Source organism: Lutzomyia longipalpis, chromosome 3, assembly GCF_024334085.1.
Source record: "Lutzomyia longipalpis isolate SR_M1_2022 chromosome 3, ASM2433408v1".
Classification (NCBI taxonomy): Eukaryota; Metazoa; Arthropoda; class Insecta; order Diptera; family Psychodidae; genus Lutzomyia; species Lutzomyia longipalpis.
The window spans coordinates 2,540,700-2,565,111 of NC_074709.1; the positions used below are offsets into that span (position 1 = coordinate 2,540,700).

The 24,412-nt window shown below is 36.7% G+C and overlaps 4 protein-coding genes across 8 annotated transcripts in view; 3 read left to right on the forward strand and 1 right to left on the reverse strand.

The window, feature by feature from the left end:
• The window catches only part of LOC129794093 (GPI mannosyltransferase 3), a 1,193,052-nt gene that overhangs the window by 371,486 nt on the left and 797,154 nt on the right, over nucleotides 1-24,412 (forward strand). The window lies entirely within an intron of this gene.
• LOC129794120 (cytoplasmic tRNA 2-thiolation protein 1) overlaps nucleotides 1-24,412 on the forward strand; it is a 1,132,104-nt gene that overhangs the window by 310,538 nt on the left and 797,154 nt on the right. The window lies entirely within an intron of this gene.
• The window catches only part of LOC129794129 (plasma membrane ascorbate-dependent reductase CYBRD1), a 1,128,201-nt gene that overhangs the window by 306,635 nt on the left and 797,154 nt on the right, over nucleotides 1-24,412 (forward strand). The gene's annotated exons all lie outside the window — the stretch shown is intronic.
• LOC129794057 (epidermal growth factor receptor) overlaps nucleotides 1-24,412 on the reverse strand; it is a 74,567-nt gene that overhangs the window by 8,853 nt on the left and 41,302 nt on the right. Inside the window, exon 1 of one of the 2 annotated variants that reach the window (XM_055834642.1) lies at nucleotides 21,451-22,722. The exons of the other annotated variant lie outside the window; for it this stretch is intronic. Within the exon in view, the coding sequence (XP_055690617.1) occupies nucleotides 21,451-21,655 (205 nt within the window). The 5' untranslated portion in view covers nucleotides 21,656-22,722. Of the gene's footprint in view, nucleotides 1-21,450; nucleotides 22,723-24,412 lie in introns of those variants that run through there. 2 annotated transcript variants of the gene reach the window in all.

The following is a 24,412-nucleotide window of genomic DNA, read 5'->3' on the forward strand; positions in this document are numbered from 1 at the left end:
TAAATATAAATCCAACTATTGAGGAAAGAAAAATTTTCTTAAAGATAAAACGGATATTGCAAGTAAAGAAAACGGAATGTTCCAAATAATTCCACGAACTATTACGCTGTTCATATTTTTTTTTCGTTTTGTCTTCAATCTTATTTCCTTCTTTCTGGTTTTTCTCCCATTTTTCCATCACTCTGTTTCGAAGACAAAGTATCACATTAATTTAATGTAATACAACCCATTGCAGTAATGGGCTTTTATTCATCTTGTTCTTCGAAAAAGAGAGAACCTCACGATCATTCTCATTATTTTCTGGAGGATCTCACCAATTACAGTGTGAAACCCCTGAGAATTTTCCGTTGCTCTCTCGGGCATCAACTTCCTCCGCAACGGAAAGAAATTCTCCTTAATCATTTCCGAAAGGGATGGAAGTCATTACTTGTATGCAATTCTTTTTTCTTCATTCTCATTCGTATTCTTTGGCGTTAAAGCTGAAACATCTCGTGCCAAGTTAATTGCCAATATCTTGATACATTGTATTGTGATTTTGTTGGTATATACTGCCTATTTGTTGGTATACAACACCCAAAAAGATCATGTGTCACAACTTTCATCATTGATTTTTTGGTGGTTTAGCAAATTTATGCGCACGCCAAGAAGTGAAATTGATTGCTCAATTTTTGGACACATACGGAATTTCAGCGCAAGGTTTTACAGAAAAAAAACATGGAACAAAAAAACAACGAAAAAAAAATAGTCAAAAAAAGGGGAAAAGTTATGCGCCCACGAATCCCCAAAAAAATCCGTGTGGGTTCCACTTTGAATCTAATGCTTTTTGTGTAGCACTCTCTCCGGGCATATGAGCTTTTCTTGCTGGCGTACGATCACTCGAAGATCACTCTGTGGTTTGGTTATTCAATCGCATACCGGATTATTTAGGGGGAATTTTTTTTTTCGGAGCCTCAACCTGGCCAGCAGCACATTTCTCCATCCTCCTACATTCTCCCATAATGGTGCGTTTTTCAGAGGTATCATCTTCAATGTTTCTTTTTTTCCACGCACTAGCAGGGTGAAAATCCTCACGAGAGACCCATGGCATGTTTATTGATTTGAATGATCTCGGGGGCAATGGAGGGCATAACATTTCCACACACCGCTGGCTGATCCGCCATGATCGGCAAATTGTCCGTGTGCGAGCTTTGCGATTAGCATTCCATCGTTGAGTTTAGAATTGCTGTCAATATTGTTGTGGAATGTTCCCTGGTATGCGCAGCAGCAGTGAAAATCGTTAAGTACAGTTGGGTGATCGTGCCGTTTGAATTTGAGGGTGATCGCTAAAGCATAATTTTTCGAGGTGCGATGCTGAGCAGAAAAATTCATGGCTATAATGGCAAAAATGCAATCAATCATCTTATACACCGAAAACATCGCGCCTGGATGCCCCTTGTTGGAAATCAAAAGCACCGCGAGATCCAATCATGTGCTCTCCCATGACACCTCGTGATGCCGAAGGAGGTTGTGGCCAAGGGGATTGATGGGTGAATGATGAGTTTCTCCCGCGTGCGAGTTCCTGAATCTATTAAAAATTTTAATTGTTCCTGCACCTCATCTGGGTACAATTGTATTGTGTCGACGTGGCTCCCCCCTTCACCCAGTGATGGTGGTGGAATCATCGAGAGGAATTCATATAAGAAAGCCCATGATAGATGACCATATGGTGCCGGGAATACCATCTTCAAAATCCTCTCTTCGCAGCATCTTCATTTATCATCATTGTATCTTCGCACGGAGAATTATTTTTGAGCTGTTTTATCTCATCCACTCGTTTACATATTTGGTCATCTTTTCACTCCACGTCCAGCGTGGCCATTATACGTTTGAAAAAAAAGACCCCTTCGATGGAATTCTATTCTGTCGGGTCATCGCGAGAAATCACGACTCTCGAGCCAAAAAGATGATGAGGAAAAAATGACGGTGCGAGGTTTAAATTTTACAAACACGTTCCAATATCTCTGTCACTGTAAGTGTTAATGAGTATGGTATTAAAGAAAACCGATCGTATGGCCACATGGACGCAAGGCGTCATTACAAATGGACCCAGAGATGGCGACAAGAATAAGAATCGTGCGCCAGAGTCTATTTGTTGTTTGGCTTTTTGTTGAGAAAAAGAAACCTCAATGTGTGACAATGTATAATATGAGGTGATAGAATCGTAAGGTAAACCCCTATGGCAAGAATCGGTGCTTGTTTGAATCCATATTCTCCTTTGAATTCAGGATTCTTAAGGAAGATCTTTAAAAAATTCGCCATAATCTTTACCTTATGAAGTAAAAACTGAGTCTAAATAAGGCAAAACCTTAGTCTAAATAAGGGTAAATTTGAGTCGCGAAAAGGGAATTGAGTCACCATTAGTCTTTTTCTGCGGCACAATAAGGTAAATTTGCGTCAGCATTAGTTTTAACCTTTAGTCTTTTTTTTTGAATATTTAATCTCATATCCATCAAAGCAGCTTTCTTATCGTTAGAATCATTAGAGTTCACTTAATTTTGAACGCACCTGATGAAAGCCTGACGAATATCCTAAAACTAAACGAAAGCTTTTAAAATTATAATTTTTCCAATGAATATTTTAAGGCTGAATTAGAAAATTTTCTTCAAGAAAAGTGTCTCTCAGCTCCATAAATGTCCTATTTTCCATAAAGATTTCCTTCCACAATCTCCTAAACAAAAAAAAAAAAAAGAAATGAAAGTCTTGTCTTTTCACATAGCTAGACCGGCCACAAGAAAAACCACAAGAATGTATCACAAAAGACTTTGTGCGCCTTTTGAAGTCATCTCTGTGTATCTTTGAGGTTTCTCGTGCAAGAAAATTATGAAAATTTTGTCGCAACAATTGAAGCACGTACCTATTTTTCTGTGAGATAAATAAGACGTTATTGCGCGTATATTTGTCCACGTTACACCGCTTTTTTCTTCATTCTCTCTTCATCTACTTACATGCCACTCTCTGTGGAGACAATTAAATGGAGTTTTTTCTTTAGTCAAGTTCACTGAACTACCAACATCTATATGGTTTTGATGCGGAAAGAAATGGGACTTCTCAAGTGGCCGAAAATGCCACTAAAAATCCACTCATGTGTCCAATTAATTAAAACTAAAATATCGTAATGATCGTGCATTTGAAATTTGAATGATCATCGCGTTCCACGCCAATCGGGGAGACCAATTAAATAAAATTACATGGAAATCTTGGTTTGATTTCTCTCCAAACAGCATCCATCGAACACCGCAGCAAATTGTCCGCGGTGATTGTATGCTTGTGAGATCACTCTGAGATCGTCCGGAAGATGGTCGTTTTTCTTCCGCCCATGGTTCACCTCTCCGGACATCCGACATGCGGACTCGTACCACCACATTCTCGCGCAGCAAAAACATTATTTGCATTTTCTGCGGTTTCGTTCACTCCAAAATGCTGAAAATATGTTTTTTTTTGTCAGCCAATTCCACCCACGCACAGTTGCAAATCGATTGAAGGGGAGGGGTTTTTCGTGCGATCGTGCCGATCAAATATTTTGTATATTTTTAGCGTGGAAATTTGCATAAAAAAGTGACAAGATTTTATATATTTAGACACTTTTCTAATAGCTTGATTTAGAGGAATTTGATTGACTCTTATTTTTGCAGTGATCACACGCAAATTTTTCTAAAGTGATCTCAAATCGGTAAAAGATCAATCACATTCTTGACAATGTATACTCTCAAGGGGATCGATGGACAAATCGGGAGAATGAGAATAACAAAGGATATGGGAGCTGGAGACTGTGACCAAATTAGTCAAGTGGAATGATTAATTTTTTTTTATTCCAAAGATAATATCTCTTTAAGGAGATTGTAAATTTTGTCTGCGATTCTACGCAATAAAATGAAAAATTAAACCTTAAGTTTGAGTGGATGAATTTTTGAGAAAAAAAATGATAAAAGAAAAATGTCTTGACTTTTAAGGAAGTAGGCGAGTGTTAAATAAGATTAGTTTCTCTGGTTTTCTTCTTAAGACGTTTCGAGTCTTTTTACACCCCCCTTCATCAGGTTTAAATTATTTGGGTCAGCGAAAATATTTTTGTTTTCCAAGAGAAAAATTAGATAAAAATTTCTAAAATTAGGAGAAACTTTTTTCTTAAATCTTTGCTTAAAATTTTAAACATAAATAAATATAAAAAAGAGTTAACCAAAATTTTAAATCAAACGAATTCAATATTCTTAACGACTTTTAAGAAGCATTAATAGCAAGAGACTCAATTTAATCTGCATTCATTGACTCTGAAGTAGTTGTAGGATTGACCTCTGACTAATTGAAAACATTGAGAAAGAACGGAGATTTTCCTGAAAAGGGCATGCAAGCCACCGAAGCTGATTTCCATGCAAATTTACGTGAATTTATTGGTAAATACTCCATTTGCCAGTACAGCACCACGAACTAAAAACATCTTGGCCACAAACAAGGAAATATCTTTTCCATTGGAAATATATAGAAACAAAATATAAAACATCAATGGCTGTAGCTCAGCTCCTAGAGAGAATGATAAATTCCAGGGCGAATGGCCGGTATTTTGTGTATATGGGAGAATCAATTAAAAGACAACCAGAGGGATCTTATTGGGACTTCTGTAGGAAGGCTGTGTAGACGATTGAGTGTTGGAAGGTGAAATTGATGGGACGTGGGCGACTTTGCGTGTACCCCAAGAGCACACAACCAACCATTTGGTCCACATTGACTCCCAACAATGTCCGCGCAATGATTCTCCGTGGACTTGGGAGAAGGTTCTTCTTTGTTCAGATGGTGTGGCGCGTGTTTGAAGCATCATGTTCTATTGTATTTGTCCCGCGATGTGGGGAAGTTGTCGACAATAGGGCCCGAGAGATTCGACATTTGCTATGGGTAATTTCTCAACACGCGCATTCAATTCTCCATGGGTCCGCGCCACAAATCCCCCATATGTGTGCGCGGAGCCTCAAAAGTGGGGAGATGAATGTTTTACAAGAAATGAGTGGGTGGAATGACAATTTTTTCACTCCTCTGTGCATTTTCATAATTTTCCACCATGCCAGATGCATCAATGGGAGGCTCAATGTGGCGGGGGAAAACAACTTCACGAGCACACCACCCACACGGACTCTTGCGCGCGCCCAAAAGGTTGATGGGTGTTTGAAAAATTGGCCACTTTTCATCGAAATCCGAGGGAAAAAATTCATCGTTAGTGAATGAATGGAGCCTCAATGGAGGTGTAGTAGCCCATAGTGAATGAAATAGAATTTTCATCATTCATACATGATTTTCCATTGATGCTTTCCGTTGTGCGTGTGAGGAGATTTCGACATCGCACGTAGTGGCGCCAACGCAAAGGAACCTCCTCTTATGCACAATTTCAAATATGCTCCCACATCCACAGCATGTGACCTTCAGCATGTGCACTAATCACCCGCCAAACGCCCAACTCTTCACGCAGCAGTGGCCAATTTGCTCCATCCGACAGCCAACAAATTGCCACCAAATGCTAATGAAGACCTGCGAGGAACACACTGAGAATCCCAGCATTGTACATAGCATGCGCTCAACTGTTAATAAAGTCACTAAGTTGTCTAATTGAAAGCCCTCCTGGGCCATTTTCCAATAATTTTCCACTCACTGCAAGAAGCCCGTCACGAAAGAATTTTTCTTTGGGCAAGAGAACATCCTCTTTTGCAAGAATTTCTCAACATGATTTGTCTTTCAGTTTTGTTTTCTTATGAATTTCTGCAAAAGTGTAATCTTCAACTTTCTCTTGCAAACCATGTGAAATTCACCCGATTGATCTTCAGTTCAAGGCATGAGAAGATCACAATTGAATGTAAATCACAACATTGAGAGAGTGGTAAACGAAGAAATGGCCATAAATCTCAGGTTTTGAAGCCTAATGGGGCATCTCCGGTAAAATTTGAATGATTAAATTAACGAAAATTACAGAGAAAATTGAGATTAGTTCATTAATAAATATTTAAATGAATCTTTCCGTGTTTTTTTTTTAACGGAACTTGAGATTGGAATATATTTTCGTCATCTTACTCGGTGGTAAGTAAAAGGTGAGGAAGATATCATAGAAAAAAAAAAAGAAACTGAAAGTCAATCAAAAAGATAAGAAAATTAATAAAAATTGAGAAAAGGAAATTAATCTTTGAGAAAAATATTTCTTCCTAATTTTTTTTTGTAATTCAAAAGAAATGAAAAAAAGCTCAGAAACTAAAGAACTAATTTTGCTAAAATGTAACATTTTTTCTTTCAGTGAAGATATCATGATTATTTCGTCGTATCCATTTTGTGTAATAAAATTAAACTCGTCCAATAAATGGCATTTTAAAATATTCGGTGGTTTTTTTTTTATCTTAATCAGCGTTCAAATTACTTCTCAGCAATATTAGGAAAAAAATAAATAAAAAATCTCCCTAATACTTTTAACGACTCCTCATACAGCTTGAGCCGTTTTTGGGCTTTACATTCGGCAAGCCAGGCGAGAAGTTTTACAGCCTTTTTCATTGTCATAAGAAAATAATTTTATTGTCCATTTAATGGGTCTCTCTTTTCTAGTTTTTTTTTTCTTAATTCCATATCAAATCAGTTCCCGGAATGAAATACCAACGCTTCTCGAGAAATTTCCATCAAACTCTTTTATGCTTTGGGATTTATGATGAAATTTCGAAGAGTTTTTGAGATGTTGGTTTCCCCACAATTTTCATGTGAAATTTAATCAATTCCTTTGCTGTGCTTCTTCCGAGGAGCCCAAGCGGGGAGTTCCGTGGGACCAACTGTTTGGTTAACATGAGGGTGATACAGTGAATGAATGTGAAGCTGAGTCTGTGGCAGCATTTGCATAAAATGTGAGGCACTATCATCAAACTTCCACCCACGCGTGTCGCTCATCAATCGCAGGAAGGTCTTTCTTCTTCTTCTGCCATAGAGTTAGAATGTGGAGAGATTTCAAATGGTGATGAGACATCGAGGGCTTCCACCAACAAAAGGCGAATAAAAGAGGTTTGGGGAGAGAACACACGACGAAATTGGCTGAAAAACGGCGTATCTTTTTGTAACTTTCTTTCGTCTTTCGTGTCTTTTGTGTTATTGAGAAAGATTTTATTTTTTCTCATTTTTTTTCCTTTTTACTTCTCTTGTTCTTATGCTGACGTGCCTCTTAGGTCCCGCATGTGATGTGTGTGTATACCTTGACTTCACCCCCACGACAACACACGCCTAATAAATCGACGTTAAATGAACAACTCTATTAAAGTGGCTGTCTTTTTTTTTGTTTCACCCGCGTGTGCAGCCTCCATCGTCAAATATTTGGTGAGATTCCATCCACAGGCGTGATTGCGATGGAAAGGCGGGAAAAGCGCGTACATACAGCCCGTTAAAAAATGAACAAATCCAATTTACTTGAGGTAAATACGGCATGATTAAATTTTCAGTGACTGTGGAATTCCATTGTTGGGCGCTGGCATTCTCTTTGGACATCAAATACCATCGCGCGAGAACCAAACAAATGGTCAGGCGAAATAGTATCGGCCATTCCCCATGACCGTGAGCCAGAGAAGGCGCAACTTAAAGAAAAATCCTCCGCATCGGTAAAAGATCTCTCTCTCACCGTTTCTCGATTTATCTCCCGCCAAATGCGCCTTCCCGCTTAGCCTCTCTGTACCATTATATTATTAAATGCTTTATTGTTTCATTTTTCACGCTGTTGCTTGGCGCGCTGAAAATTTGCACGTCGTGCAACTCCATGAACTTTCGCGATGCTCTTTTTCCTCCTCCTTTTTTTCTGCAACTCTCTGGCGCGCACCAAACATTCACCTCTTCAGCATCTTAAGCTCCCAGCTTCTTCGCTTTTGTTTACTCTTGAAATCCCGCACATGATACACCTCCCCAGAGGAGAACTGCTCACGATTCCAGCTACAGAGCAACGAACAATGGAACAATCGCCCAGGTATACCAACTATACGTAATGCCATTTAGAGGTCCATTTCTTCATTTGAAATTGACTAAACTGTTCCGATCCAATTTATATATGCCGTTGCAAAGGCGCACTCTCAAAGCAATCAGTACCCAGAGATCGAGAAAAATGAGAAACCACATTTGGTTGGAAAATCGAGGAAGTGATCGAGACCTCGAGATCATTAATTGAACTCCTCGGTACCCAAAAATGCGACCATGTTTGCCAAAACATTTGAGTAAACAGCACGATGTTGGCATTTTGATTTTTAAAATATTAAAGATTAAATCTATATGAATAAAGTTTTGTTGCTCTTGTTTGTAATTTTTTCGTGAGATTAATAATTGTTTGTTTTTTCACATCAAGGTTGAATTTGTAAATCAGAAAACTTTTGAGGTGGATTAAGTTTTATAAGATTTGCTCTAAAGTTGAAAGTTGATTTAATTTTTCTATTTTAAAAGGGTTTTTTTTAGATCAAATAATATGGATAATACTATCACAATGCGCCTAAAAGTATGCTTAAATAGAAAAATCTATGCCTGTTTTCAATTCTAAAATAAACATTAATTGATTTTTCGTGCATAATGTCCTTTGAAAAAATTTTAATAAGACTTTGGAAATCTTTTTATCGCAAATACAGCGAAACATATTTAGTAAAACAGCCGTGAATGTTATTAACATTTATTATAGTAAATCTAAACAATGTTGCATACAAAATTGGATACATGATACTGGAGGAAAGTGGAAAACAGCACTACGGCAACATAACGAATTAAAAGAAGAATCTCAACTCTTTTCTGCACCTCGATAGCAAAGGAATTCAATGCTGCTCAATAGAGCCTCTAAAAATTTTTCTTTTTCTGTCTTCGATAGAAAATCTTCGTGGTCACGATATTGATCACCGAGAGAAGACAACAAAGAACGTTCCAGACTCACCGCATGGTAGTGTTGTAGTGTATTAAAAGAATATTTGCAAGAGACTGACTTGGTGGAACCGCGGGCGACTCAGCAGAGTCATCGCCCAACGGCTCCACCAATACATTTATTACTTTAACCTTTGAATCACTACAGTTCTCACCCCTTATGGGCGATATTTTAACATTAATTAAAGTACATATATCAGACATGCTTAAAGAGAAAATTATTCTAATACATTTGAATTATTTTGTATTTTATTTTTATTTACTTATTATTAATTTTTTTTTTTATACTTTTGAAATGCATATTAAAATTTTGATAACAAAGATCTTTAGTAACTTGATTCACCATGAGTTATTCTTACCCCTTACTGATTTATCGTTGACTTATCATATGGAACATATATGATCCTCTTACCCCTTTATACTTTTTTAATTTTATTTTTTTTTTACTAGTTATTATTTATTTATCAATTTTTTTGAATTCATTAATGATAACTATCCAGATCCAGTTTGTAATTTCGTTTGCAATATTTATGATTTTTTTTTTCCAAATTCTGTAACTCCTTAAACGTTTTGCTCTGATATAGATTTATGTTTATATTTATAAACGTATCGATAATTCTTTAATATTCCCTTTTTTTACATGAGTTTTTTTTTTATATAAAATTGTTATTTACTTATTATTTTTTCAGATTTTTTTTTTTTTTCAATAATAGAATATTATAGTTGTTGCAAAATTTAATTAAATCGTGATTCTATATTGTAGTAATTTATTTCCCCTTAAATTTTTTATTTAACTCTTGTTATAATTTTGCCATACTCTATATTAGATTAATTTTCTGTAGGTAATGAAATTATGTTGAAAGTTGTTTTATATGAATTTAAACTGTACAAGTATCTCTTGTGTCTTTTATCTGATCTCATTTATGCAACTTACATATCTCATCCTTTTTTTCCTATTTTTTTTACCAATTTTTTTAGATATTTTTCTTGATATACATGTAAAGGTGTATTTTTTTTTCTAATTATGCTGTGTGCAAAAAAAAATCTTTTGCGTCGTGGGGGGGGGGTAAAGTTGGGGAAGAAGTAAGCAGAAGACTATGTTATAAAACATTATTCGGACTTTGAACTCAAATTTAGCTTTTCCTCATTCACCTTAAATTCAAGTCCTAATGCATTGTAATTTTCTTGTAGGTATATTTTCCCAATTCTTTATCAAATAGTTCTTATGTTGTCGCGAGTTTGTTATTGACATTTTCTCTTTTTTTTATTATTTAATTTGGTGGGTATATTCGGGTATTGATGAAATTATAGCTGTCTTATATTTTTTTTCCAATATTTAAGAAAAAAAATGTTTTAGTGAAGCCTAAAATACTTTTGATGAATCTCAAAGACTTTTCAATTTAAAAATTATTTAAATCAATTATTTCTGTGCGTTTGAAAGTTTTTTTTTTGTGTTTTTTTTTTTTTTTTTTTACATGAGCCTTTTAAGTAGGTACCAACTCCTTTTTTTTTACCCACTTAGCATAATTTCTCCTTTCCTTCATTCTCATTATTCTCTTCATATTAGATAGTGCGACTCCTTGCCAATTAATTTCCTCGTTCTTATTTTTGAGACATCTTAATATATTTCCAATATGAGGTAACGATATATCCGAATCAATGTTTTTTCCTTTTGAAATTCCACTTGATCTATAGTTTCTTTTCTCTCTTTGATATTGTGCTAGGTCGTAAATATGGTATATGTCCATTTGATTTTTCCATTCTATATATGGTACAATAATTGGTCGTTTAACCTCATAATCATCATAATTTTTCTTCCGCTCATTTGCGCGTTTGTTTTTAGCCTGTACAACAAATTCAAAAATATTAGCATTCTCAAATTGTGATGATATGCCCAAAACCCTTTCCTCATCACATAACACAGGCATATTAAGAAGTATACTTGAGTTTGTGGGCGATGTGATTGACGCTTCATGATACAAATGTGCTGATTCTTTTTTTATATTGCATATCATATCTGAATACTGTGGGTCATCGCTCTCAAAAAATCTATTTTCATGAAAATTGTACGTCGCCAAGTTGATGCCTGTCTTTCCTGAATTTTCGACTTCTAGAGTCTGTAAAGGTTTCCTTTTCTTTTCAATCTCTACTTTTGAGCTTTCATCGGTGTACTTGAGAAAATTATATTTCTCACACTTTAAATTCATTTCGTCCAGATTATCTTTTAAATAATTTGTTTTGCTTACGGTAAACCTTGGAGGTTTATGGTTTGGATTATATGAACGCCAAGGAGGCTGTACCCATGAGGGTTTATAATTAGATTTAATGCAGCGCCAAGAGGGCTCATCCTTTGAGGATTTATTTTGTGGTTTCATACAGTAACGTGAGGGCTTAACCCAAGAGGGTTTATAATTAGATTTAGTGGAGCGCCAAGAGGGCTCATTCCTTGAAGAATAATAACGTGACTTCATAGAACGCCGAGGAGGCTTTACCCAGGAGGGTTGATTTGAATAAAATACTGTATTTTGGGGGTCGACGGTAGGTCTTGGTCCATCGACCCTTAAAAGTTTTCCGAATAATTTTGTGTTAAGTCAAAGGAGTCTTCTTTCTGAAATTCAAAATTAGGTAACATTGAATTGAAATCTGGATCTTCAAATTCATAAATTTGTTCAGAACACTCATCACAAGCGTAGAGGGATCGATTTTTCAAATGCTTTTCCGCGAATAAAATCGCGGAGTTAAGGGAGGAAAAATGCCGAGATTTGACCAAAATTTGTACCGAGACATTTCTTATTGAGTCACTAAAAATATCGATGGCCATTTGTATATTTGATTCCATTATCTGTGGGGTGAGACTCCCAAGATATAAGGAATAAACATCGTTTAAAGTTTCTAAAGCAATTTCAACTCGTTTTCCGAAGTCTCTGAGACTTTCTTGTGGATTTGAATTCAGACTTTGCATGGATGAAATGACCTCGTTTAGCGAGAATTCAGGAAAGATCGCTTTTTTTAGTTCATTTCTGAATTCATCATAATTATCAAATGTTGAACCTTTAATTTTTAAAAATATATCGGGACTAATTTTGAGAGCCAGATATCCAATGTATTCAATATCGCGATTTTCGTCGTGAATATATCTTTCGTAAGCGGTATCCGCGAGATAGAAAAAATATGATGCAATTCTTAACTCACTAGATAATACAGGTATGTGTTTGAAAAAATCTTTGAAATTCAGCAATGGCACAGCTTCCTGCATCTGATGTTGAAGATAAGATTGTTGCTGATTCTGCCTCTGATGAAGAGATGTTTGATGATCCATGTCCTTCTTAATTCCTTTTTTTCCTTGCTTGTCGCTACTCCAGATGATGGGTAGTATTCGCCAGATGTCCAAGTAATCCCCAAATAATTGAAATTTTTGACTCGTTGTTGAAACTTCGTATGTGTATAGAATTTAGTAGCTCTCCAGTAGAATTTGTAATGACAGTGTAAAATGTAGGTTGAGTCTCTGCTGTTTCTCTGCCACGTTATCCAGTCCACGTTGAGTTTTTTTCCGCTTTTTTTTTTACGTATACACACTTTTTATCACTTATTTATTTATTTATTTCACTCTGTTATTGTTATTATTATTATTATTATTATTATTTTTTTTATTTTTGAACTAGTTGCACTATTTATTTATTGTTCGGCGAAAACACCACATGTAGTGTATTAAAAGAATATTTGCAAGAGACTGACTTGGTGGAACCGCGGGCGACTCAGCAGAGTCATCGCCCAACGGCTCCACCAATACATTTATTACTTTAACCTTTGAATCACTACAGTGTATGGTAAAAGAGCTATGTGCATTTTGTTTAATTTATCGTGTGTGGAGATACAATGGGGGCTATGCCTCGAGAATCGTGATTGTGGAAAATGGAAGAGAATATGGAGATGGAAGGCAAAGAAAAGGGTCCAATAATTCCAATAGAGGAAATTACAAGAAGTGGTGCATTGTATATTTGTGGTGCATTCACCAAAAACGTGCCCAATGGACGGCGCAAGGTGCTATGGGGCTAAATTGGAGTAGATCAATTTCTTGGGGAGGGCAAAACGTGAAGATCGTGATTTGGACGTGAAGTGACGATGCAGAGTGTTTTCAGCAGAATGATGGAAAAGCCACAAGAGTTCTTTTCACCACCTGCATGCTACTACCGCATATAAGAGACCCATGATGGTTGAAGAAATTCTTCAGCTAGATCCCACCACGTTGATTTTCGAGAAATTACCTCTACAAGTCAAATGATTGCAATTACACTGCATAGAATATAAATTATGAAAATTGTCAGTGATTTGTTTGGTGTGTCTGGTGGTGCTGGAGGTTTCACAGCATAAGCACAGACACGAAAACCAAGAGCAGGGAGGCCATGGGAGATGCTGAACGAAAATAACCCCAGTGTGGTTGGTATAGCATAGAACCTATTAATTTCCAATTAAATCGTTAAATCGTTTAACCATTTTGTGAAAAAGAACGTAAAGCATAAAAAAACACGTGAAGCGAAGAAAAAAACCTCCACAGCATCGATCACATCTCGTGAAAATACCGAGTAATTTTCACGAGACTCGTGTTTAACCTGTTGTACGGGGGGAGCCAAATGCAGCAACACCACTCAATGGCTAATAAGCACTGATAAACAATAAAATAAAATGTTACGCATTTATTCTTGACTCGCTTTTATGGCGATAGTGCATAAGAAACACGTTTGTGGCGCCTCTTGGCCGACATTGTGTTGCGACTTTTTTGCACATATCGCATCTCTTGCCTCTCTCTCTGCTTCGCATAAATTGTCATTTCATTTCCAATTGCAGTTAACTTTTCCTCTTTGCCAATCCGTTGCATTCTCTCTCTCCTGCCCATCCATCGCGATCACTATTGATTTTGCTCGCGCCATTGCATTTGATCGCCAATCACAGGTTTTATATTTTTCTTTTGGGGTTGTTAAAATGCACAAGGAAGATCACCTGAAGATCACCCGATGATCACCACTTTTGCCTTCTTTCTTATATGATTGGTTCTCATTGGTGCTTTGCAGAACTCTTAGAAGAAGACAGAGCAGGGATTTTGAGAGTGATCATCACCCAAAAAGTCGTGATCGTGATCGCGAGCTGAGAAACTTTTTAAAAAAATCTCATCGATACGGCCTCACGATCATTTTATGATCACTTTATGGTTGAGATGGGCAAAGAGATCGTTTTCTCTTTGGTGATCGTCGGTGAGTTTCGGGGCTTTTTAGAGGAATATGACACCTCAAGAAATTGGATAGAATTCAATCAAAATAGCCATTGATCACCGTGTAATAATTGATGTTTGTAAATTTATATGCTTCATCATGTGGTATGGCGCGTTCTCTCACAGCATAATACCGCGCAGATTCCAAACGGACAAAAGCGGAAGATCGATGGAGAATGCGCGACTTAAACCGGTTCCTAATCTTCTTCTTAAAGTCATTTTGTACTGTGTGCGTGGTGGAGAGAGAGAAGACGATGAAAAACCCAAAGATGCTGTGTGTCTTAGGCAACACGGAAAATATGTACAATAATCTGTTTGGTATTGAAAATCTCGCGATGAAATTTTTAGTTTGTGATGACAAAAATTCCTCATCCAAGAGTGATTTAGCTAAAGAAATGCAAACAGAGAGACTTGTCGTTAATACTGCATTCCTTTACCCGCGCAAAGGACGCCAGAGGTGCGTGATTTTTCTTTTAAGAGATTTTTCTCTCGCGATGTTTGGAAATTAGAAACTCGTGTCGTATTTGTGCTAATCAAACAGACATGATATTTACCCATAGCCTCATGGTACCAGCCATGAGATTACTTTTCGAGAGACACCACATCAACTTTATGTCGATGATGCGTCCAATTTTTTTTTTGAGACACATTTTCTGGACTCATTTTGTGCCATATAATCCTCTTTTCGGCTTATGGAGTCTCCTCTCACACATAAAGTCTCCCCCATCTTGAAAATGATTATTAAAGGCACAAGATCTCCTTCGAAAACGGAGAATGCGTGCTTTTTTATGCGATCGTGCTGAAAGATCGAGAACTTTTTTGAGTTTAATTACATTTCCGAGCACTGAGAGTGACTTAAATCCATTTCTGTGGTCTCGCCTATATCCCACAATTTATTCCCATTAAACTCCCCCATTCTCGAGACCACCAATCGAAGTTGTTAACTTTTATTGTTATCGATAAAAATCCATTGTTTGACTTTTTATTGTTGATGGAAGTTTTTCTTATGCGTGGTCTCTCTTCTATTCACCTTCATTGTTGTGACGATTTTACCCAAATATGATGCCTTTTGTTCGTATTGCCAATTTATTGCACCTTGAAATGCTATTTTCGCGGTTTTTCGCCCATCCGCACCACTCGCACCTAAGAGGGGCATCGTAAATCTTCAGGTGATCTTTATACGTCGCCGTGATATTTACAGAAAAATTGCTTTTTTTTAGTGTGAAAAAAAATCCCACAATTCGATGCGCTCATCTGTCGGAGTACTCTGTTATTATGATCACTCTCCTTGATATTTATCGATCAAGAAATATCTATAAGAACACATTTTTTTGTAAAAAAAAATGCCATGTAATCGTTGTCTGCATTAAACATTCATTTTTTCCTGCATTTGCTTTCTATGAGGTAAGAATTAGGTTTTTTTTAGAAGTTATGAAAAAAAGAAGTTACTTTAACCTTTTCTATTTTCATTCTTAAATGTAATTTTTAATTGTCAGGAGAACTTTAGGGACTTGCAGCAGATGCTACCCCCTAAAAAGCTCTTTAATGACCAACAGGTGTGTTGTGGTAGCACCAAAGGTAAAAAAAAACGAAGAAATATCGAATACAGATTTGCTCCCCCTGCCAATAAACTTTGGTCAGACGCCTTGAGAAGTGACTTCTATCAAATAAATCCCATTTTTTTTCGATGGACACGCTACGGGGAAGATTGTGAAGAAGAAGAAAAAAAAAAGGTGAAACGAACAGAAAAACCTCTTCATTGGAACCTTTCATACTGGGAATCAAAATGTTTCAAGTTTTGGAGGTTCTTTTTTGAGGTTCTTCTTTTTTTTTTTTTTCAAGACAATCTGTCATAAAGTCACCCTCGTCATAACAATGCCAGCCTAGAGCTCCCATGGCTGTGAGATAACAAATAGCGATAGAGCCAAAAAAGATCACTCAGGTAAAACGATCATCAGGTATACCCAAGATTGAGGGAGAGAAATTCTTCCCAAGTAACAAAACGGAGGCACAGAGAGAGACCTTCCCAAAAAAAAGCAACGACCACAGAGATAGAAATCACATGAATTCATTTAGAAATATGATACAAATTTGAAAATGCTGTTGAACATGCTGTTTGATTTACATGGAAGGTCCACTCATCAAATACATAATTAATGTGTTGATTTGCGCGCATAAGAAGGAAGTCTTTCTACAAACCACAAGACGCCCAGTTGAAGACCCCGCGAGATTTTTTTTGTGAAATCGTGACACAATTATTTGATAAGAGATGAGTCGGGAAGGTAAACTAATGAAATTTCTACGAAATTCACAAGACTGTGTGGAACTCACGACCCACACATTGCTTGGAATCATAAGAAAATGAAGAAAAAAAAACCACAAAGTGAAGATGAGCCCGGTGAGTCTGCGCATTGAAGAAACAACAAATTAATGTGCTTTTGTGTAGCTTCTTTCGTTTCTATTTTTCACTCATCTCTACTCTCCTTAAATCTCCCTCTACGTCTTGAGTCTCTTTTTTTTTGCTCTTCCTTATACTTTAGTCAAATCGAGAAAACATTTCATTAGAGACTCACTCGTGGAGAGTGATTTGCCCAAAATGGGGAGAAGATGTAAATACGCGCAAAGCGAGATGAAGCGCGTGTTAATAAAATTCACACCTCCGTAAAAATCGTGAATAATCATCAAAGCGATTGGAAGCTTCAAGAAAATCTAATTAGTCGTTAAACTGCAAATATTGCAAATAAATTGTAGCCCAAACAATGCCATTTCAACGTGTGTTTGCCACCTTGTTGTAAAACGAAAGATTTCAACGCTGAACAAGACACGAACCCCCCCGAATAATTCACGCGGAAACATCTCAATTAATTAAGAAGAAAATTTTCACTTCTAAAGAGAGATTTTCTCCTCTTCTACCTCGTGATGCCTCCGCCACCTCCATATGGTGGTAATCTCGCTTTCATTTAATCGTTCTATTGTTGGGAAGATTCGACTCGAGACAGCGGCTATACGCATAAGATTGCTTGTGCATCACTATCTCATCCAAAAAATACGAGAAGATTGCTTCTTTTATTTAACAAAATACCCCGCTGCGAGGCATTTTTCCTCTCGTCACGGTTCCTTAGACTCGAGCACATTCCCAGAAATTATTTATTCGACGTTCCACGAATATTTCTCCTCTCTGGTGGACACGTTGGATTCTCCCCAATTCTTCCACATCGTTTCATGCAAAATCACCTTTTGTTAATATTTTATCCGATATAATTAAATTTGATGTTTTGAAAAATCTTGGGTTTCTCCAAACAGTCAGGAAAATAAATTTAAGGCCTCCTGATACAATCAGCAGACCATTTAATATAAAATTTATGTGGGATTATTTGCAAATTAATTAACACTTATTAGCTGTACTTTTATGGATTTTTTTTTCATTCTACAAAAGTAGATTTTCTTCACTGATCTTGGATGTTTTCTTTTTAATTTATCTGGTTTTAGCTGCGATGAAACATTATCCATGTCGCTGGATTTAGCATCTTTGCATATTTTTGCTTGATACATTAATACTTTTAAAGTTGGTAAACTTGTTGCTTTTGATATGTTTGACACGCAATGTCCGATGCAAGCACGCGCCAATTTAAAATTGTTATTTTATGATTTTATGTGTTTTTTTTAATAATTTTTTGAGCTTTGGTAAAATTTCAGAAAAGCTTTAGTTTTTCTTCAAAAGAAATGCAAATGAAGATGCAGATTCATTTAACGTGCAATACTCAATGCGAATCCTCAGTGTATATAAGGTATAGGAAAGGTAATTTGCCCGCTTAACCGTTTTACTCCTTGCAAAGTATCTCACCGAAGTAATCGATTTTGCCGCAAAGGTAATCCTCGGTCTTTTCTTTTTTTTTCCATCATCATAAAAGCCCAGTCACGATGGGCAGGAGAGAAAATGCTCTGTTGGAAGAAATTTTCAGTCGATTTTGTGAAACAATAATGGCGTGGCTTGTGGGGGTAAATTGCAAGTTCTGAGAACCACCGAAGACTCCGCCGCAGAGTGTTCAATTGTTATTCCGAGACAGAATGCAAAGTGCCTCAAGTTAAATCCCATAGATGTGCATTTAAAATCCCTCATTCTCCTTTATTGCAAAAATCTTGTGGAGTCTGTGCCTGAAAGATGAATACCCGTGATTGCACTATGTGTGCCACCAGAAGATGCTTTTAAGAAAATGGCAAGAGAGTATGGGCGTGGACGGCCTGACTCACGCTCCAGAGAGGCCCAAGAGGGATTTTGTCCGCCAACTCCACCTAATGATGGGGTTGTGGTGCGCGCATGGCCAATGTGGGATCAAGAGGGTGAAACCACTGGGAAAATATTCTCGAAAAATCCCAAAATTGTTTCCCTCCTTGAGGGCGATCCACAGCTTTGAAAATCCACCAGGATAAACACAAAAACAAGAAGAAATCATCGAAATTCCTCCTTTTACCATCTTCTCATGCTCGCTGGTACCCAAGAAATCCGACCTGTGAGAGGTCCCGCGAAGAGTGTATGGAAAAAGAATTACTATATGGAAACCGGTTCATGTTGGAAAACATATAATATTAAAAATAATTCCTCTAAGTATCTCTCCTCTTGTGTCTTGTGCGATGTTTCAAGAGAAAATAACAAAACACAGCACGGTGTGTGTACAACAGAAAACCTCCTTTGAGCCCCAAGAGAAAAGAGCAATGTCTTGTGTTGCAGAACCACTTTGGCAAACTCCGAGAGAAGAGTGTTTTGCCAGCAATTCACCAAGAGAAATGCTGCAATTCGTGATTTTCAAACACAATGAAGCTCGCCAAAGCATATTTCGCGATGCACTTTACAACCCTCCCCTTGCATCTTGGCTCACCTCTTTATACCATCTCCTAACCATCGAGGATCTTTTTGCATGTTCTTGACCACGCGGAAAAGATGCAACTGCTGGTAAATTACGCGTCATTCCGAGTTTATTACACTTACTCTAACATAAGAAATGCATTAAGTTTTTAGTGTTCAGTCTTTTTAGAATTTCTATGAAAGTGTGATGAATATGAAGTCAAATAGAGTGTTTTATTGGTTTTTTCTATGCCGTATTATTGAAGAAGGAATAACATTTAAATTATTTTAATGTGTCGTGAAAGTTGCTTTTGTGTTAATTTTTTTTGAGACCCTGATGAAGGCTTTGCCTTTATCCGAATGCTTTTTCAAATTAATGTATAAAAAAATCTTAAGAACATTAAGGAGCAATAACTAAAAAAAATCTTTGAGAATTTGATAGGAAAATTTAAAAAGAGAGTATAATATAGTAAAATGTGGCCCAATTTAGACCTCCAAAGGTCCGTTTAGACTGGAAAAAAATTAAATTAAATAAAAGTCAATATTCTTAAATTTAGTAACATTTTAAAGTCCATTAAATGCCCTAAATAAAGTTTCATCAGTTTAAGGTTATAGTGGATTAAAAAAGACACTAAAAGGTCCGAATAGGCCACGTTCGCCTATCAATGAACAACACGAAACTCCTACTTTTATTGAAAATTCAATTTCAATTGAAATTAAAGTCACTAAATCAATCACTTTCTCAACAATTAAGATATGTAGATTATGCGATAAATATGCAAAATATATTTTTTAAAGCTGCATTCAATGCAACTGTCGCAGTGTCAACGCGGAAATCCGCCAAGAGAGTGAACCTGGACACAAATATTCCTTATGGAGTGCAACAAAGTGAGTCAACTGCACCTCTTAGGAGTACACTCGTGCTTACTTTATTATGGGTAGAGCACCTAATTGCAACAATTCTGTGGCAATTGTCGTTGTTTTGCAAGGTATATTGGGTGGATTGGAGCTGTAAGACGCGGGGTATTTGTTTAATTGTGCTGCTCTTGAGAATAACATTTACCCGCCAAGATAAGAGGTTCACATTTTTCCTTAACCAACATATAGGGCCTCTTGAAATGCGGGGCTTATGGGTCCCCCCGTGTGTGTTTGTCGCGCTCACAACATTGGTACATAACTCGTGCAATTGAAAAGAAGGGCGAGTGTGCGGAGAAGAATACAGAGTGAGGAATGGAAGAAAATAAGAAGAATAAAAAGAGGAAGAAAAAAAAAGCATGCAGGCCAGAGAAACAAACAACACGGACCATTTTAGAAGTTTTAAGAGGCGAGTTTATGGTAAAAGGAAAAAAGCGCGACACACAACTTGAGTCTGGAGAGAACACAAACGAACACACGTAGATAAGAATGTCGTACAAAATTAAATTCGATTGGAAAAACAAACACGACAATTGTGTAAATTTGTTATCAATTTTCCGAGTCGGTGTTGGGGAGAGATCTCATGGCATATACAGAAAAAAAATTGTTCAGATGAAAACGTCACGGAATTTATGTCACGAATTTTGTAACAGATAAGTTTATAAAAAAAAGAGTCAACATAACTGCAGACTGATAAGATTCTGAGGCTCCGCGATGTGGAAGTTTAATCGGGAAGCTCATAGCGTCTTAATGTTGACATACATAAAAATTTTCTTATGAAGCAATTCGATTGAGTATCACTGATCAATCGTATCCTGCGTCTTACCACTGTGTTTACTTGACTAATTTCAATGTTAATGCAAATAGTATTTCGTGTAAATATTGCTATATGATGGTTAGAACAGAAATATCATCAAAGAATTAATTTTATCTTTCGCGATTTTGTGGGAAAAAATGTATACCGCATGTTTCTTTGCATTTTGCGTCTTATATTGACCGAGACAATTTTTATCCAAGCTTGTTTAATTTCTTGTCGTTGTACCTACATTGCGTAACATTCATCGTAAGGAATTTTTTATATTGCTCATAAAGATTTTATTTAAGAATTAATTTCGAGGTAATGCTGTATGTTGTTAAGGTGGAAGTTTTGCAAAAATTTTCCAGTGACTTTTATATTAAAAACATTTTTCATTTTCTTATAAGAAAATTTAAATTTTATCTTATTTCTTAACTATCAAAGTTTTAAAAAAGACAAGGCGATTTTCTTTGCAGAATTTTCTAGAACATGGCACCTAAAACTTTTAAGAATATTCATCGTTGATGATTTAGAATGAAACAGAATTGCTTCATCAAAACCGAATTTAAAATCTCAACAAATTGATTGTGAGATTCATGAGGATTTTCTTTTGTACCCTGGGACCAATTTGAATGCATAAAAAATGCATACAAAAGTGAAACGGATGAGGTAAATTGGCGAGTAATTGGCATTGCGTGTTCTTACTTTTGCCCTTGACAAACTCCGATGGTTGTTTGTCATCCTGTGGCACTTTTGGCGCCAAATCCGTGGTAAGCTGATGCTGCTGGTGATGCTGCTTCCGTGGTCGATCGGAGCGCTTCCCACCTTCGGGCCTCTGGACACGTTCCAGCGCCCCCAGAGACTCCACCGCAAGTAGCACCAACAATCCCACAATTAGGTATCCTCTCATAATGGTCTCATTATCCCATCCCAGGTTCACACATCACAAAAATCACCCCCTAGCTCTGCCACAAGACAGAACTCTCTCTCTATCACTTTTCACAGCAATGCACTTGCCTATTCCTCATAGATTTCCTTCGTAGAAGTTACTTAATCCTTCGGGATTAATTTTAAAGGGAAAAGTTATTTTTTCTTTAGGAACTTCAACCACTTGTTGCCACTCGAGATTCCGAAACTCTTGTAAAATGCTTTGTGTTGTTTTTGGTATTTAAATCAACCTAAGGGTCCCGCGCTGTATCAAATGGCATTTAATGCTCTATCCCGTTTTCTTCAACATTTAAACTCATTCACTCACAATGCCCATAAATTTTGAAACTCTTTTGGACGCTCGGCCTTAAGAATCCGCGTCAATCGATTATGTCATTTGTTTATTATTTTTCTTAGCGCTAAGGCACAAATTAATACGTTCTGTGCGTGTGTACGGGACAACGACGCAACCACCATCTGATCCCTTGAAATGTATGTATTTCTCAAGAAAAAAATAAGTCTCCGAAACCATTCGCGATGTGATTTATTTCACAGTGTATGTGCTTTTATTTTCCAAGCTGAGATTTTTGTGCAATAAAGATTTTTGTGACAGTCACCAACTGGAATAGAAAGTTGCTTCGAAGAATGTTTCTCTCACAGCATCTCCTATAACTTGGCAGTGTAATGATGAAAAACCACAATCGCGCACCTCAAATTCCTATTGGATTTCCTTTAGCGCACGAGGAAAAGTCTTTGGGATATTTTTTCCCGCCACTTTGTGCACACAGGGTGGGGGTGGTGTTATTTTACGCGATTGTACAGTGAAAGAAGTAACCAACTATCGCGAGCGATTGATCGCGCATGGTTGCTCTGGTATAAGTCTCGACACAAACTGAAGACTCGAGTTGGTGGAAACGATGGCGAGAGGCGAAAAAAAGCGACTTTGAGTCGTGTTTTTGTGTGCACAGAACGATCGTACCAACCAGTTTGCCCAGGTAGATGTAGGATTTGTTCGCACCTGAGATTTAACATCTCTCCATCTCAGTCGCAACAACACCAAATGGGCATGTGCGAAGAGTGCCGACTTCCAAGTCGATCGTGCACCTCTCACACATGAGGTTAATGCATAAGTTGTGCTAGTCTTAAGGGTCTTGTCTTGAGATGAAATGTCTTATTTCGTTTCAGTAAAAGAAGGTAAATTATGAACGAAGATTTTTCTAGAATTTACAGACAGGTAACGACATAAGTTCTTAGTCTGTAAACTGCATAAAAAACTTAATGTCTTTTATACATTTCATAATTCAGTCAGTAATGCCTTGATTCTTCCAGCAATAAGAGATTATTTTCAATGATTCAAAAGCTCAGTGAAGTTGAAACTGAAGTCCGAGGAGCTCTAAAGACTTCAGTCAAATCAGTTTTACTTAACTTAATTTTATGACAATCTTTTAGTCATGAATAAGATTAAGAAAATTGTTTTCTAATCATTATCATCACTCTCTTACCTCTCCTACCTTTTTTTATTTAAAATTTACCATCTATTTTCGATTTTAGCACCTTCTAGTTAAATGAGTATTCCAAGCTTTCATCAGACGTTTGATGAGGAACTCACCTAGAAGAAAAGAGAAAAATTAATTAAATAAGAAATAATAAGATAAAGATTGTAAGACTTATTTAAATATGGAGTCTTAAGATTCGCTCACGCTTTTTATGATTTTCTTAAAAATTCAAGACAATTTTAAAGCATTTTCCGACTATTCATTTTTATCTTTTCAAGAATTTTCAGATGCGCATTTTCGTTTTCTTCATTTCTTATTGTATCCTAACATTCTAGAACCTGAATAAGAACTTAAATAAATTCGAAACTTTGTCAGCAAAACCTGAGAAAACTTAGCTTCATTTAACACTGACAGATCATCTGAAAATCTGTGAAAGCTTTAAGAAAATAAATCTTTCTCCGTGGAATAAATCAAAACTTTCGCATTGACCCATTACACCTATATGGCATGGTCTCTCTTGAACCTCTTTCTCAACAATCGAGAGATTTCTGACGGAGATTGTGGTAGAAACTCCGAAAGAGATCTGTATAGGATTTCAACATGGTGGAGCGAGATGGAGCACCAACATGGCTAAGAATCAGAACATAATTTTCCTTGTTCTTCGCATATTGTCGTGCGCGCGTGCAACTTTGAGAGAACCTCTCGAGTATATGCCGCCAACTGTTTTTTTCTTCTTCTTCTTATTCCAACCAAGTCTTTTACCATCTCTCGAGATCCAAGAGTGAAGGTGTTGGATAGCCAAAGAGAGTCAAAACCACCATGTTTTAAATGAACGGTTTCTGCTTTACTTTCCATCGCAGTCTCTTTCTTGAAGTCTTTTTTGTTGTGTTGTTGTATTTTATACTTCTTTGCCCATTTTCTTGTACAACGCACGCATACGAACAAGAATTTTTTTTGGAGGTTTATTTTTCTTTTGCCCACATACAGACACACATAAGATATGGTAAAGAATCAGTATAAATGGAGATAAAAAGAACTAAAAAATAAAAGAGAGCAAAACTATTTGATGGCCTTTTTGATTCTCGCCCGCTAATCTCTTGAGCAAACAACGTGATTATTGTGCTCTTTTTTTTTCCTCCAACAATGTTCCAACAGTGGAGTTGAGGAGACTCTATGTATATTTACTCTATTGCCATTCTAAATCACACCAAAATGGGATCATTGGCAACACAATTTTGACAAGA